We start from the raw sequence: 13,538 nt of genomic DNA on the forward strand, positions 1-13,538 counted from the left end.
GTTCTTAAAGTTTAGGAAAAGATTGGGAAAATTCTTCATTTGGAAGCCAGTTTTCCCCTAGCCCTCAAAAAAGGAACTGGCTCCCAAATAAAGATTGAAAACGCGTCTGCCATCCTGCAGCATCTTAAATTTTAAGTAGCTAAAACTAGGGGGATTTCTGGGCCTTGGGGATTTATTTTGAAATAGAAAAATGTAAAGAGAGAGAGAAAGTGAGTGGAGAGAGTGGGTGGGGTAGGGGGGGTGGAGAGAGAAGCAAATGTGTTCTGTTTTCGCATTCCCTTTCCCATGATGGGATGTGCAGTGACACTCCAGCCGTGTTTCCTGGCCCACATGCCAAGCTGCACAGTCTATTCAGACAGAGTCTTGACGTGGAAGATTCGCTTTGTGGTTTCTCGGTGTGTGGTCGGGCAGGCTGACAGAGTCAATCACTGTGACTGTATTACCCTGTCACCACACAAGGTTGTATCTAGCTTCCCGGCACTGCTTTCCAGATGGCATTAATCTACATTTACCTGTTTTCGCTTTTGCATCTCGCATTTTTTTTTGCTGAAACAATGGTTTTCACACTGAGGAAACATTTTGCAAATTCAGTGGAAATGCAAAAAATAATTAATTATTTACTCGAGTAAAATGAAAAAATAACTTGCCAGGATTTAATGGGGAGACTTTTTTTTGTAAAGTTGCACAACTCAAGAGACTTAGAGACGTCTCCAAAACTGTCTGTTGAAAGAAACAAAGGAAACCTGTGAGTTTAGCTGCTATTAGCAAGTCTATTCTTAACCAGCTTCCGATTGAAGAGTAAAAGTTTTCCCAAGTCCATGTTTTTCTCACAAAATATACAGTCATTTCACTTTAGAATATATTCTGTGAAGCGCATTGAGACATCTCGATGACTTGATAAGGCACTATATTAAATGCAAGGATTATTATTAAATTTTAAGAGAATAGTTTGTTAATGTGGCCCAGGGAACAACAAGGCAAGCACGACCATCTTAATGGATAGAACCATAGAACATTACGTTTCGTTGCCAATACATGCAGCTGCTCACTATTATCTATCTGTCCATTCTTACTCTCTTATCAAAAGTCCCCAATGATTGAAAACAGTGACAGTTTTTAAAGAAAATAAGTGAAGAGATTTGACATAGAAAAAACAAAGGATTGGATCACAATCGACCACAGCATTGACGCACCGATAGTGCGTTTCCCTTTGGCTTAACCTTTCAAAGTTTGTTTCAAACCTTTGTGGAGTCCTATAGCTCAGTGGTTAGAGCACTCGCTTTGCAAGTGAGAGACCTGAGTTCAATTCCAGGCAGAGGGCGAAACCTTGGGCAAGTTTCCTTACTCCACACGCCTAATAATAATCCCTCCAAAACCAAAAACAATAATAAATTGGTCATTTTAAATCTACGACTGTTTGTGGGACATTGCTGTGCGCAATTGGCTGCCGCGTTCACCCACAAATATACAGTCAATTCACTTTACAGTGTGTTCTGTGAAGCGCTTTGGGACGTCCTCCCGACGTGAAAAGCGCTATATCAAATGCAAGGATTATTATTATTATTAAAGCACTTTACAGGGTAATGTGCAATCACCAAGCAAGGTAGAATGGGAACTTGTGTGGCAATAACACCAATAGGGCAAAATCAACCTGGCTGACAGTGGTTGAAACCCAGCTCACGCTCCTTATTAGCGGGTGAACAATTCAACACTCAGTGAAATCTGCTTTACAGCGATAGGACGAACCGACATGCAAGGATGTGGAAAGTAGTTGAGGATGTTGAATGACGGCACAATCACAAGGTGTAAGAATGTTTTAAAGACAAGGAGGTCAGGATAAAGGGGATTTGGAAGAAAGTTCCAGAGAGCTGGGGCAAATCCTTACACTTGACATACACAGTCAATTCATTTTACAGTATATTCTCTGAAGGGTGTGGATTGAAGACTTGATAAGGTGCTATATCAAATGCAAGGATATCAAAATGTAAGGATATAGCATCTTATCACGTCATCAAGAGGGTGAGAGCAGCAGAATGGGGCTGGAGGAGATTCGGTCGTGCCGACTGCCACAGTTTAAAATTGACTCTCATACACACACGCTGGCATCACAGTATATGTTCTTTGCTCATTTCAATCAATCATAGCCTCTCGCATCCAGTAATTAAGTGTGAAATTTAGCAGCTTTTATCCGTGTAAACACCCGACTACACAACGCAGAATGACAACACAATCCGTCTTATTTCAGCAGTTTTTTCCTTCCACTCCGTGCTCGCTACTAATAAATGCCACAGCCCAGGGACATGTCAATTAACTGCGCTGGGTGAAACATTGATAACTTAACTGCGGTTAATTATCACCTCACAGTCTGCACCCCATGACGCATTTACCCACTGGTGATTGGAATACATAGAGACTGAATACTGGCAGCGATTTACAGATGGGGCTGCTGTTTAGTTGCAATTGGCTGATATTCCAGTGCACTACTGGGGGGGCACTATATTGTCGGAGGTGCCTTTTCAGTGGATAATAAAGAACCCATGGTACCACTAGAATTTGTTGGCTTTGTGTGTGCAAATTGTCTGCCACGTTTGCCTACAAATTCACAGTCACTACCCTTCATGGTAAAAACCTGTGAAGCTCTTTTAGATGTCTGGACGGTGTGATAAGACGCTATATCAAGTGTAAGGATTTATACAATTATAGTATAATTGTAACCTAAATCGCCCTCAAATATCTATCACACACTAACCACTAAAGAGGGACCTTTGCATTGGAATGGGATTTAATAATAATCCTTGCAGTTGATACAATGCCTATGACATTGCTACGTCTCAAAACACACGAAAGGCAAATTGCTGTCAGGTGTATCTGTAAACAAAACCGGCAGCTGATTTCTGCACATCAAGATCCCAGAAACAGCCCCAAAGTGAATGATCAATTTTATCTGGGGGATTGTTATCCAGTACATTGGGAGAAACTCACTTCTCCCATCAGAAATGTGCCATTCACCTTTAATGCGTTCGTGCACAAATACAGAGTTACTCCACTTCACAGTAATTCCTGTGAAGTGCTTTGGGACATCCTCCTGATGTGAAGGTGTTATACTAAATAAATTATCCACTGGCGGGTGGGTCGGTAACCTGAGGACACTGATTTAAAATAGTTGTTAAAAGAAACAGAGGGGAGGTGAGGAGAAATGTTTTCACACAGCGAGTTGTTCCAGTTGCATCTGGAATGCATTGCCTGAAAGGGTGGTGAAAGCCAATTCGATCACAACTTTTAAGAGAGAAGTAGATAATTATTTGGGGAGGACAAGTTTGTCGGGCTAAGGGGAGAGAGCGGGGGAGTGGGATTGAATTGGATAGCTCGTATCAAAGATGCGCCAAATGGCCTCCTTTTGTGCTGTATAATTCTATGATTCTGTGAAATGCAGGAATTATGCATTGCTTACGTGCACCTGAATAGGCAGACGGGACATCACTTCAACATCTCATCCGAAGCACCGCACCTCTGACAATGCAAGGTTTCCCTTTTCTAGTAACTCACTGGGAACTCACTGGGCTATAAGATACTATGTGGGCTCTAAAAATTTCCAACTTGGAGTTGAACCCACGCTCAAGTGCCCTGATCTGGAGGCAAAAACGTATTACAATTGAGCCAAGTGGGGTAGGTGAAGAATATTCCCAACGTCCCGGACATGAGGATTTTCGAGTTGAATTGCATCTCCAAGAAAAAAACAAAGTGCATAGAATTTTATTCTGGAAACTCTCCAGCTAGAGTTTTGAATTGTTGGGAAAGGGTAAAATATCGAGATCCATGAGATGAAAGTTCAGTCTGAAATAATTGCTTGTGATTTGTTTAGTATTAAGCGGATGGAATTGGAAATAATTGCCAGCGCTGACTGTGCAAGGAAGACATGAATATTCAATCTCCGCTCAGTACTGAAGCGCTCAGTAGCAGCCTCGATATGCCCTGAGGGTCTTTTTTTCTCATCACCGGCTCTTACTGAAAGGCCATCACGATGCCTTTTGGTCCGAATCAAGCGAGGGCTTTGATCACTTTGCAACCGAAGACAAGTTGCGTTTCTCTAAACTCCACATTCTTGCACGGGAAGAAACCAACGGGGCACTGACGGCTGGCATTCACTTTACAGCCTGCGACGGGAGCTTTGAATCACTCATTTTGTTAAGACAGTATGCAATGATTTTCCATCTGCTTTTCGGCACCTGCCTGTGTTTGGGCGATGCAGCAAAACCCCAGCGTTAAAGCAAGATTGTTCCAGGAATGAGCATCAGTGCTGGCTGGCTGGTGTCAGCTGGGCTCAGCTGGTCGCCCACCTGCCTCTGGGTCAGAAGGCTATGAGTCAAGCACCTGATGAAGGGAATCGGAGCTCATTTCTGCCTATTCAGATATTGGTTAAAAGTCTCAGGCACTGTTCGAAAACAGAGGGGAGTTTCAACTCGTGTCCTGCTCATCAATTCCCCCAAATAAAATTGGTCACTCACTTCATGGCTGTTTGAGCAAATTGGCCGCCATGTTTATCTACTAATTACAAAGTCACTGCACTTTACATTGAAGCATTTTGGGACAACCTCACAATGTGAAAGGCACTGTATAAAATGCAAGGATTATTGTTATTATTACAGTATAAATTACTCTGGAGGTTTTTTTAAATGGATTTCAGTGATGGGTCAGCCAGTCCAATACACTGCCACATTACATATGAATGGATGTTACTTTTCTTAATATATTTGAGAATCTAAAATAGCTACTTTTTTGCAGGAGGATATTTTGTGCACCAGGTATTTTGTCAAGCCATTTCTCAATAGTGTTATTAACAGTCCCAGTTGCACCGATGATTGTAGGAACTATGTTTTACATTGCCACATACATCCGCAATCAATTTGTATATTGATATATTTCCTGATCTTGATTATAATAACAATTATTATTATTGTTTAGAGTTGCACTCCAGTGCAGTTCTACAGGAGCACTGTATTGATGGAGGTCCTGTCCTTCCGACATGACTTAACAAGTTGCCTGTTCAGATGGGGGGTGTTAAACATTTCCTCTGGCCTGCCACACCTTGTAATCTTCATTCTCCATTATCTCTCCTCCCAGAGCTTTTATGAAGGACAGTCCGCGCCTTGGGAATGTGCCAAGAAGGATGAAAACCGAGTCAAGAACAGATACGGGAATATCATTGCCTGTGAGTAGCCTTCCTCCTGTAGAGAAGGCCCCCATACTCAAGTAAAAGATCAGTTATATTCTTAATACAGTGGAGTCCTGATTAACGTTAGAGCACTCGCCTTGCAAGCAAGAGGACCTGGGTTCGATTCCCAGGTAAGGTTAAAGATTACGTAAGTTTCCTTACTCCACACGCCTCTGTTTATCTACTAGTAAGTAGGAACCCGGTTGTTAGTCGATTGGTGGATCGCTTTTCCGTGGGTAATAATCGCTAACATTTTTTTAAAATATAAACAATAATAATAATTTGGTCACTGAATCCACGACTGTTTGTAGGACATGCTGTGCGCATTTGGCTGTCGCATTTAGCCCCCCAGAAATACAGTCACACTTTGCCGTATATCCTGTGAAGTGCTTTGAGACTTCTCAAAGATGTGATAAGTCGCTATATCAAATGCAAGGATTATTATCCCAGGGGAGAATATTAAAAAAAAGGAAGAATGCAAGAATTATTATTATTATTAACCCTTTGCTTCCCACCCCCATCCTTTTGTGGTACAAAGTGCTCCTGGTAACTGAGCAGAAACATTGCTCCAATGATGGATGTTTGGCATTAGATTGAAGTCTGCTCTCCTCTTCCCTGTTGACAATGTCATTGTCACATTTGCGCAATTGCTGTTCTGAGTGGTTTATCTGTGCACATCGTTGGCTTCCAGCTTCTCATTAACAAGCTTCCCCATCCCGGCCTAGCGAGGGACTGGTCTAACCACTATTTTTACCAGAGCCAGGTTAGCGATGCTCGCAACACAGCCATTTGACATTTCCAAATGTCATCTTAAGAGTGAGTGTCTGTGTGTGTGTGCGTGTGTCGGTGTGTTTATATGTGTATGTATAGGTGTGTGTATGTTTGGGTGCGTGTATGTGTTGGTTACGTGGATATGTATGTATTGTGTGTGTGTGTATGTATGGGTATGTGCGTCAGTGTATATGTTTTATCAGGGAGGCTTTAACGTTTCACCTGAGAATGCAGCACCGCCGCACTGTATTAGGGTGTCAGCCTGGACTGTGAGTTCAAAGTCCTGATATGGGGCTTGAACATGTAACCCTCTAACTCAGAGGTGAGAGAGCTGATACTGAGCCAGGTGTCACTGATGTCCATGTTGTTCTTCCTTTCCAGACGATCACTCTCGGGTCAGGCTGCAGGCTCTGGATGGAGACCCGAACTCCGAATACATCAACGCAAACTACGTAGATGTGAGTCACCAACACTTTAAACTCCTCGTTAATCTCCAGTGTGGCTTGTGTTTGTTTTTGCTTCACATTTAAAAGTACTGTATCGAGATGCGGAGGAAGGGCCAGACCTGTGTTTTACAACAACAACAGCTTGCATTTATATAGCGTTCTTCACATGGGCTAGCGTCCCGGGGCATTTAAGGGAGCAGTGAGACAGGGCGTTGGGGGCGGAGAAAAGACACAATGCACCCTTTAGTGACGCCGAGCCCAGCTTTTTGAGGATAAACAACGTACCACTTTAGTACACCAAAACAACTCAGAGAGCTTACAGCATTACAGTAATTACTGCATTAAGTGTAAGTGCCTCTTTTTGAAGGGAAGCATTACGTCCACAGACAGTCTATAAGATGAACGGTCACTTTACCCAGGGGATTGTTAACCAAGACACCAGGAGAAATTCCCTTCTTTTGAATAGCGATATGGGATTTTTAACTTCCAAATTGACAGGCAAACTGAACCTGAGTTTTGCCTCATTCTCATCACCCACTATGCAGCACAACTCTACCCACACTCCCCACCCCCACATCTCCACACACCACTCCTCCACCCCCCACACCCACCCCCAGTCCAGACTGAACTCAAAGACCCCAATTCGGGGCTTGAACCAGCAATCATCTGACCCAGAGGCAAGAGCGCAATCATCTGAGCCAGGCTATCACCTACAAACCTCTAGCGGTCCGAGACACCGTTCAACATGAAAGGCACTATAAATGCGAGTTGTTATATTAGGCAAGGGTTATAACAGTAAAACTAAACCTTGCATTGGATTTAGCACCTTTCACAGCAGGAGTAATGATAAATAATAGTTATTTTTGATATAGCGTCTTTGAGACGTCTCAAAACGCTTCACAGAATGAGGGTGAAATGACAACCACACCCCCTGTGTGGTGACCCCCTTGAATTGCAGAATTCCTTCTATTGTGTGGAAACCTCCTTATCATGGGGAAATGTCTTGCTTAAGGGAACCTTATTGTAGGGAACATCCTATTATGGCAAGATAATAATAAGAGTGATAAGAAGCTAAAAGATCGCATGAGAAGAGGTTAGCGGGTAACATAAAGGGGAATCCTAAAATATTTTACAAGCACATAAAGGAAAAAAGGTTAGTTAAAGGTAGGGTGGGGCCAATCAAAGACAATGACGGCAATCTTGTTGTGGAGACAGAGGACATGGCTGATGTACTGAACGAGTGCTTTGCATCTGTCTTCACAACGGAAATGGATGCCCCAAATGCCGCAGTATTGGATGAGAGGGTAGAGGAAATAGATCAGATTACTATAGACAGAGAGGAAGTTCTGAAAAGATTGACTGGGCTCAAAATTGATAAGTCACCAGGACCAGATGGGTTTCACCCAAGGTTGCTGTGGGAGATACGGGTTCAAATAGCGGAGGCTTTGGCCATTATATTTCAATCTTCATTGGACACAGGAGTGGTGCCAAGAGACTGGAGAGTGGCTAATGTTACCCCCTCTACAAAAAGGGGCAGAAAGACAAACCCGGAAATTACAGGCCAGTCAGCCTAACTTCGGTAATAGGAAAACTACTGGAGACCATAATCCGGGACAGAATAAATCTCTACTTAGAGGAACATGAGGTAATTAGAGACAGCCAACATGGATTTGTTAAAGGCAAATCTTGCCTAACAAATCTAATAGAATTTTTTGAAGAGGTGACTGCGAGGGTTGATGAGGGAAATGCGGTGGATGTTATTTACATGGATTTCAAAAAGGCTTTTGACACAGTACCGCATAAGAGATTAATAAAAAAATTAGAGGCCCACGGTATTAAGGGGACAGTGGCAGTTTGGATTAAGAACTGGCTGAGTGACAGAAAGCAGAGGGTGGTGGTTAATGGGTGTTTCTCGAAATGGAAGGAGGTGTGCAGCGGTGTCCCCCAGGGATCGGTATTGGGACCACTGCTCTTTCTAATATATATTAATGATCTGGACTTGGGCATAGAGAGCACTATTTCCAAGTTTGCAGATGATACAAAGTTAGGTAGGGTAGTAAATAGTGAGGAGGACTGTAACCAACTGCAAGCAGACATACACAGAATGGTGGAATGGGCTGACATGTGGCAGATGGATTTCAATGTGGATAAGTGTGAGGTGATACACTTAGGTAGGAAAAATGATAGGAGGCAATATAGACTTGGTAGCTCAATCTTAAGGGGGGTGAACATACAGAGAGATCTGGGTGTTCAAGTAAGCGAATCATTAAAGGTAGCGGGGCAGGTAGATAAGGCAGTAAAAAAGGCATTTGGTGTACTGAGCTTTATTAGTAGGGGCATAGAGTATAAGAGTAGGGAGGTTATGGTTAATCTATACAAAACACTGGTTAGGCCTCAGCTGGAGTACTGCGTCCAGTTCTGGGCACCTTACTTCAGGAAGGCACTGGAAAGGGTGCAGAGGAGATTCACGAGAATGATACCAGGAATGGGGAACCTTAGCTATGAGGACAGGCTGGAGAAGTTAGGACTTTTCCCATTAGAGCAGAGAAGGTTATGCGGGGACCTGATAGAGGTCTTCAAGATCATGAAAGGTTTCGACAGGCTAGATAAGGAAAAGCTGTTTCCGCTGGTAGGTGTGTCTGTGACCCATGGTCACAGTCTTCAGATATCTACCAAAAGAAGCAGAGGGGAGGTTAGAAGAAATGTTTTCACTCAGCGAGTTGTTCGAATTTGGAATGATCTGCCTGAAAGGGTAGTGAAGTCCGATTCGATAATAGCTTTTAAGAGAGAACTGGATAGGTATCTGGGGAAGACGGGTTTGCAGGGTTATGGGGAGAAAGCTGGTGATTGGGGTTAGTGAAAGTGACTTGCTCTGTCAAAGAGCCAGCACAGACTCGATGGGCCAAATGGCTTCCTTCTGTGCCATAACATTCTATGAATCTATGAATTCTATGAATCTATGAATAATCCTTGCATTTGATATAGTGCCTTATCACGTCTTGGAAATGTCACCAAGCGCTTCACAGGATATTCTGTAAAGTGAATTGACTATATATTTTGTGGGCAAAACATGGCGGGCAATTGCACATAGCAGTGTCCCACAAACAGTCGTAGATCGAATGACCAAATTATTATTATTTTATTTATTTTATTAGAAGGAATTATTTATTATAGAGTACATCTCAAAGCGCTTCATAGGATTTATTGTAAAGTGTAGTGACTGGGTAGTGTATCAACAACTACAGCAGCCAATTTTCTCACAGCAATATCCTACAAACAGCCATGAATTGAATGGCCAATTTTATCTGGGGGATTGTTGGCCAAGACCCCAGAAAAAAAAAACCTTCTCTTTTGAAATAGCGCTACAAGACTTTTAACGTCTACCGGAAAAGGCAGACAGGCTCAGTTTAATGTCTCATCTGAAGGACTGCACCTCTGAGAATGCAGCACTCCCCCTCAGCACTGTATTAGAATATCAGTCTGGACAATATACAAGTTCAAAGTCCTGACGTAGAATCCGCAACCGTCTGAAGCATGAGAACTACCAGCTGAGCCGGGCTGACACACAGGCTTGGGGAGTTTTGTGACCTTGAGGTGCTGGAAAACAATCCACAGTTAATTATTTAGATTTATCGATTCCCACACTTCTCCTTTAGATAATTTCAGAAAATTAAGACAATTTACTCCTGCTAGTGGGACTATTCCATCTTCCTGATATGGCACAAATTAATGGTCTTATTTTCTCTCTTCAGGGCTACCACAGGCCAAACTATTACATTGCCACACAAGGTAAGCAAGCCTGCTTTCTAACCTAAACCCCTGACAATCCCCACCCACCACCGAGACTGTCACAGAAGATCAACTCCAAACTTCAGCTGCCAAGCACAACACCTTGGAGTCAGATCAACCTCACTTACCTTAACCTCTCCTCCCCCCATACCCCAACACAAGGAGGATCGTGGTCAGAAGGTTATGGAATCAAGCCCCTGTTTGAGCTTCTAGTGATGTATTGAAATCTAATAGTTTCTTAACTTCACTGACTGACAAACACCATCCTCAAGCAAACGGTACAAGATCCTCTCCCCCCATCAAACTGTACTCACCGACGTCTAAATGTTTTGAAAATGTTTCCATGTTCCTTTATAAACACGCCTAATAATAATCCCTCCAAAAACAAAACAATAATAAATTGGTCATTTTCAATCTACGACTGTTTGTGGGACATTGCTGTGCGCAATTGGCTGCCGCGTTCGCCCACAAATATACAGTCAATTCACTTTACAGTATATTCTGTGAAGCACTTTGAGACGTCAAGAAGACGTGAAAAGCGCTATATCAAATGCAAGGATTATTATTATAAATGCATTAAAAAGTGTTGATGCAGGAATGTAAATGTCTGGAGCTGCAATTGATCGGCAAATGTAATGAGCCTGTAATAGACCTGCAATCTGCCTTTAATAGACTGGGGAGTTCTATAATTACCTGTTCATTAGAGTGTTGCCATCCTCACAGCGTGCCAGGTTTAATCAGAAACCCCTGTAGTCTCCATCTCTGTCTCTCACTCTCTCTCGCTCCCCGCTTAGTACCAGAAGCAGAGTGAAGGTTTAATTTAATCTGCCATCAAGATATCTTTTTTTCTCCTTTGGGAGCTGGTTACATTCAATGTGATTTTTCTACTATTTTCTCTCCCTCACTATCACTCTCTTTCTCTCTCTCTTTCTCTCTATTTCCCTCTCTCTATCTATCCATCTATCTCTCTCTCTTTCTTTGTGTTTATCCAATGCTCTTCCCAATGATAGGAATAATGTAATTGTTTTACGGAATTAGTGGGCCCCCCCCCCCCCCCGGGATATGTGAAAGAGTCACAAACAATAACCGTCTTCAGAGGGTGTCGTAGAGGTTGTTAAGTAAAGGTTGTTAAGAGCGGTTATTGCAGATTGAGATGGGCAGACTCCTGTGAGCAGATGCAGAGCCGTGTTTACTTACCAGCAAGAAATAAAGCTCTCTCGAAGTGGTGAAGGGCACTTTCAGGGCAGAGCAGACGCCACACAGTGTTTCTGTAATCGACAGCTGGAACAGGGGTCACGGGGATGGGTGGCTGAGGCCAAGATAACGGACTCACCAGAAACAGCTTGAAGCAGGAATGAGATGCCTTGAAATTGCTCTGTTCCAACAGAGTAACAGGGTGGGGTGAGGGGAGATGTTAGCAGGGTCTCCTTGAAGTTGACCTGGCAACAGAACAATGAAGTTTGAGCAAATACTCTGTGAGGGTCTCGGTAGTATCATCAGCAGTGCCCTTCAGTACTCCAGAGAAACTAATGGTGATAGATCAGCCAACCTGGCTCATAGGCAGGACTTGGAGATGCAGACTGGGAGCACAGAATCTTGGCATTCATTCAGCTCCTGTTAAGTCTCCGAAAGGAGAAATACATAAAAGGGCATGAGGGTAGGAGTTGTGGGGAAGTGGGGGAATAGGACTAACTGTAGTGTAACAGTAACGCTCACCTACAAAATACACAGTCACTACACTTTACAGTATGTTCTGTGAAGTGCTTTCAGAAGCCCTCCCAATGTGAAAGGCACTATCAAGTGCAACAATTATTATTATTGTGGAGTCCTGTAACTCAGTGGTTAGAGCACTCACTTTGCAAGCAAGAGACAAGTTTGATTCCCAGCAGGGTGAAACCTTGGGCAAGTTTCCTTACTCCACACGCCTAATAATAATCCCTCAAAAAAAAACAATAAATTGGTCATTTCAATCCACGACTGTTTGTGGGACACTGCTGTGCGCAATTGGCTGCTGCGTTTTGCCCACAAATATACAGTCAATTCACTTTATAGTCTATTCTGTGAAGCGCTTTGAGACTTCTAGAAGACGTGAAAAGTGCTATATCAAATGCAAGGATTATTATTATTATCAAACATGCAAATGTCACCCCAGAATAGATGAAGCATGGATACAACTCTGATAAATCTTTGTCCTCGAAGCCCCTTAGGCATTTTTCAGTAGCGTTGACATAGTCGCCAATCAATGAGACAAACAGTGCGTCCATTACTGTGATTGAGCAGCTTGCATGCGGAGGTCCCAAGGCACTAATGTTTAACTGAACAGGCAGTGCATTTAAACACTTAACGTCCAAATAAATTGATCATTCATTTGACAGTGACTTAGGAAGTGGGGGTGTTGGAGAGCATGGAGAGGCTCAAGGAAGTGGGACTGAAGAATCTGCTGCGATAATAATAATAATATTAATATCAATATCCCCCAGCACTGCACTGGAGGTCAGCCTATTCTGTGAGCTCAAAGACATAACATGGGCTTGCATTACAGTTATGTTCAGCCTTATTCTCCAGTCTTCACCCCACCATAGCCTTTGATATATTTTTCATATATTTATCTACCTCCCTCCAGGGGAATTCTGCGTCCTGTTCTGAATTATCACCTAAACCCCCCCAGTCGCACTGTCCATTCTCAGAGCAGGAGTTGTTTTATTTATCATTGAGGCCTGCGGTGTCTAACTAATAGAGTGTAGGGCTAACATTTGGGTTGTCTATTATTACAGCCACTCAGCTGAGTGTATAGCTGGCTATTAGCACCAGGTTAAACCTATAATTAAAAATACAATTATTGAGATGGTGGGTTTCGCACATCCGGAAATCGCCATTCTTATTTATCTTATACTTATTCCTGATGCATTTGTGCCTATGTAATAATCCTTGTGTTTAATATAATATCTTTTACGTCAGGAGGACATCTCAAAGTCGCAAAGCACTTCAAAGGATTAACAACAACAAATTGCATTTATATAGCACCTTTCACATTGTTAGGATGTTTCAAGGCGCTGATTAAATGTAAAGTGTAGTGACTGTATATTTTGTAGGCAAACCCGGCTTTGCACAAATAGCCATGAAGTGAATGATCAATTTTATCTGATGGATCATTGGTCAGGACACCGGGAGAAACTCCCTTTTTTTGATTAGTGCAGACAGGGCCTTAATTTAATGTCTCATCTGAAGGACATCCAACAAGGCAATAGAGTATTAGTTCAAGCCTGTGATTCAGAGTACTACGAACTGAGCCAAGCTGACACCCAGCATTCACAATTCCA

General features: G+C 42.8%; 1 protein-coding gene across 1 annotated transcript in view; it reads left to right on the forward strand.

Moving 5' to 3' along the window:
• LOC103181055 (protein tyrosine phosphatase receptor type M) overlaps window positions 1-13,538 on the forward strand; it is a 220,877-nt gene that overhangs the window by 189,331 nt on the left and 18,008 nt on the right. Inside the window, 3 exon segments of the mRNA XM_007897258.2 lie at window positions 5,122-5,209; window positions 6,365-6,441; window positions 10,182-10,218. Of these exon segments, the coding sequence (XP_007895449.1) occupies window positions 5,122-5,209; window positions 6,365-6,441; window positions 10,182-10,218 (202 nt within the window).

This window comes from Callorhinchus milii, unplaced genomic scaffold (assembly GCF_018977255.1).
Source record: "Callorhinchus milii isolate IMCB2004 unplaced genomic scaffold, IMCB_Cmil_1.0 Scaffold2, whole genome shotgun sequence".
Classification (NCBI taxonomy): Eukaryota; Metazoa; Chordata; class Chondrichthyes; order Chimaeriformes; family Callorhinchidae; genus Callorhinchus; species Callorhinchus milii.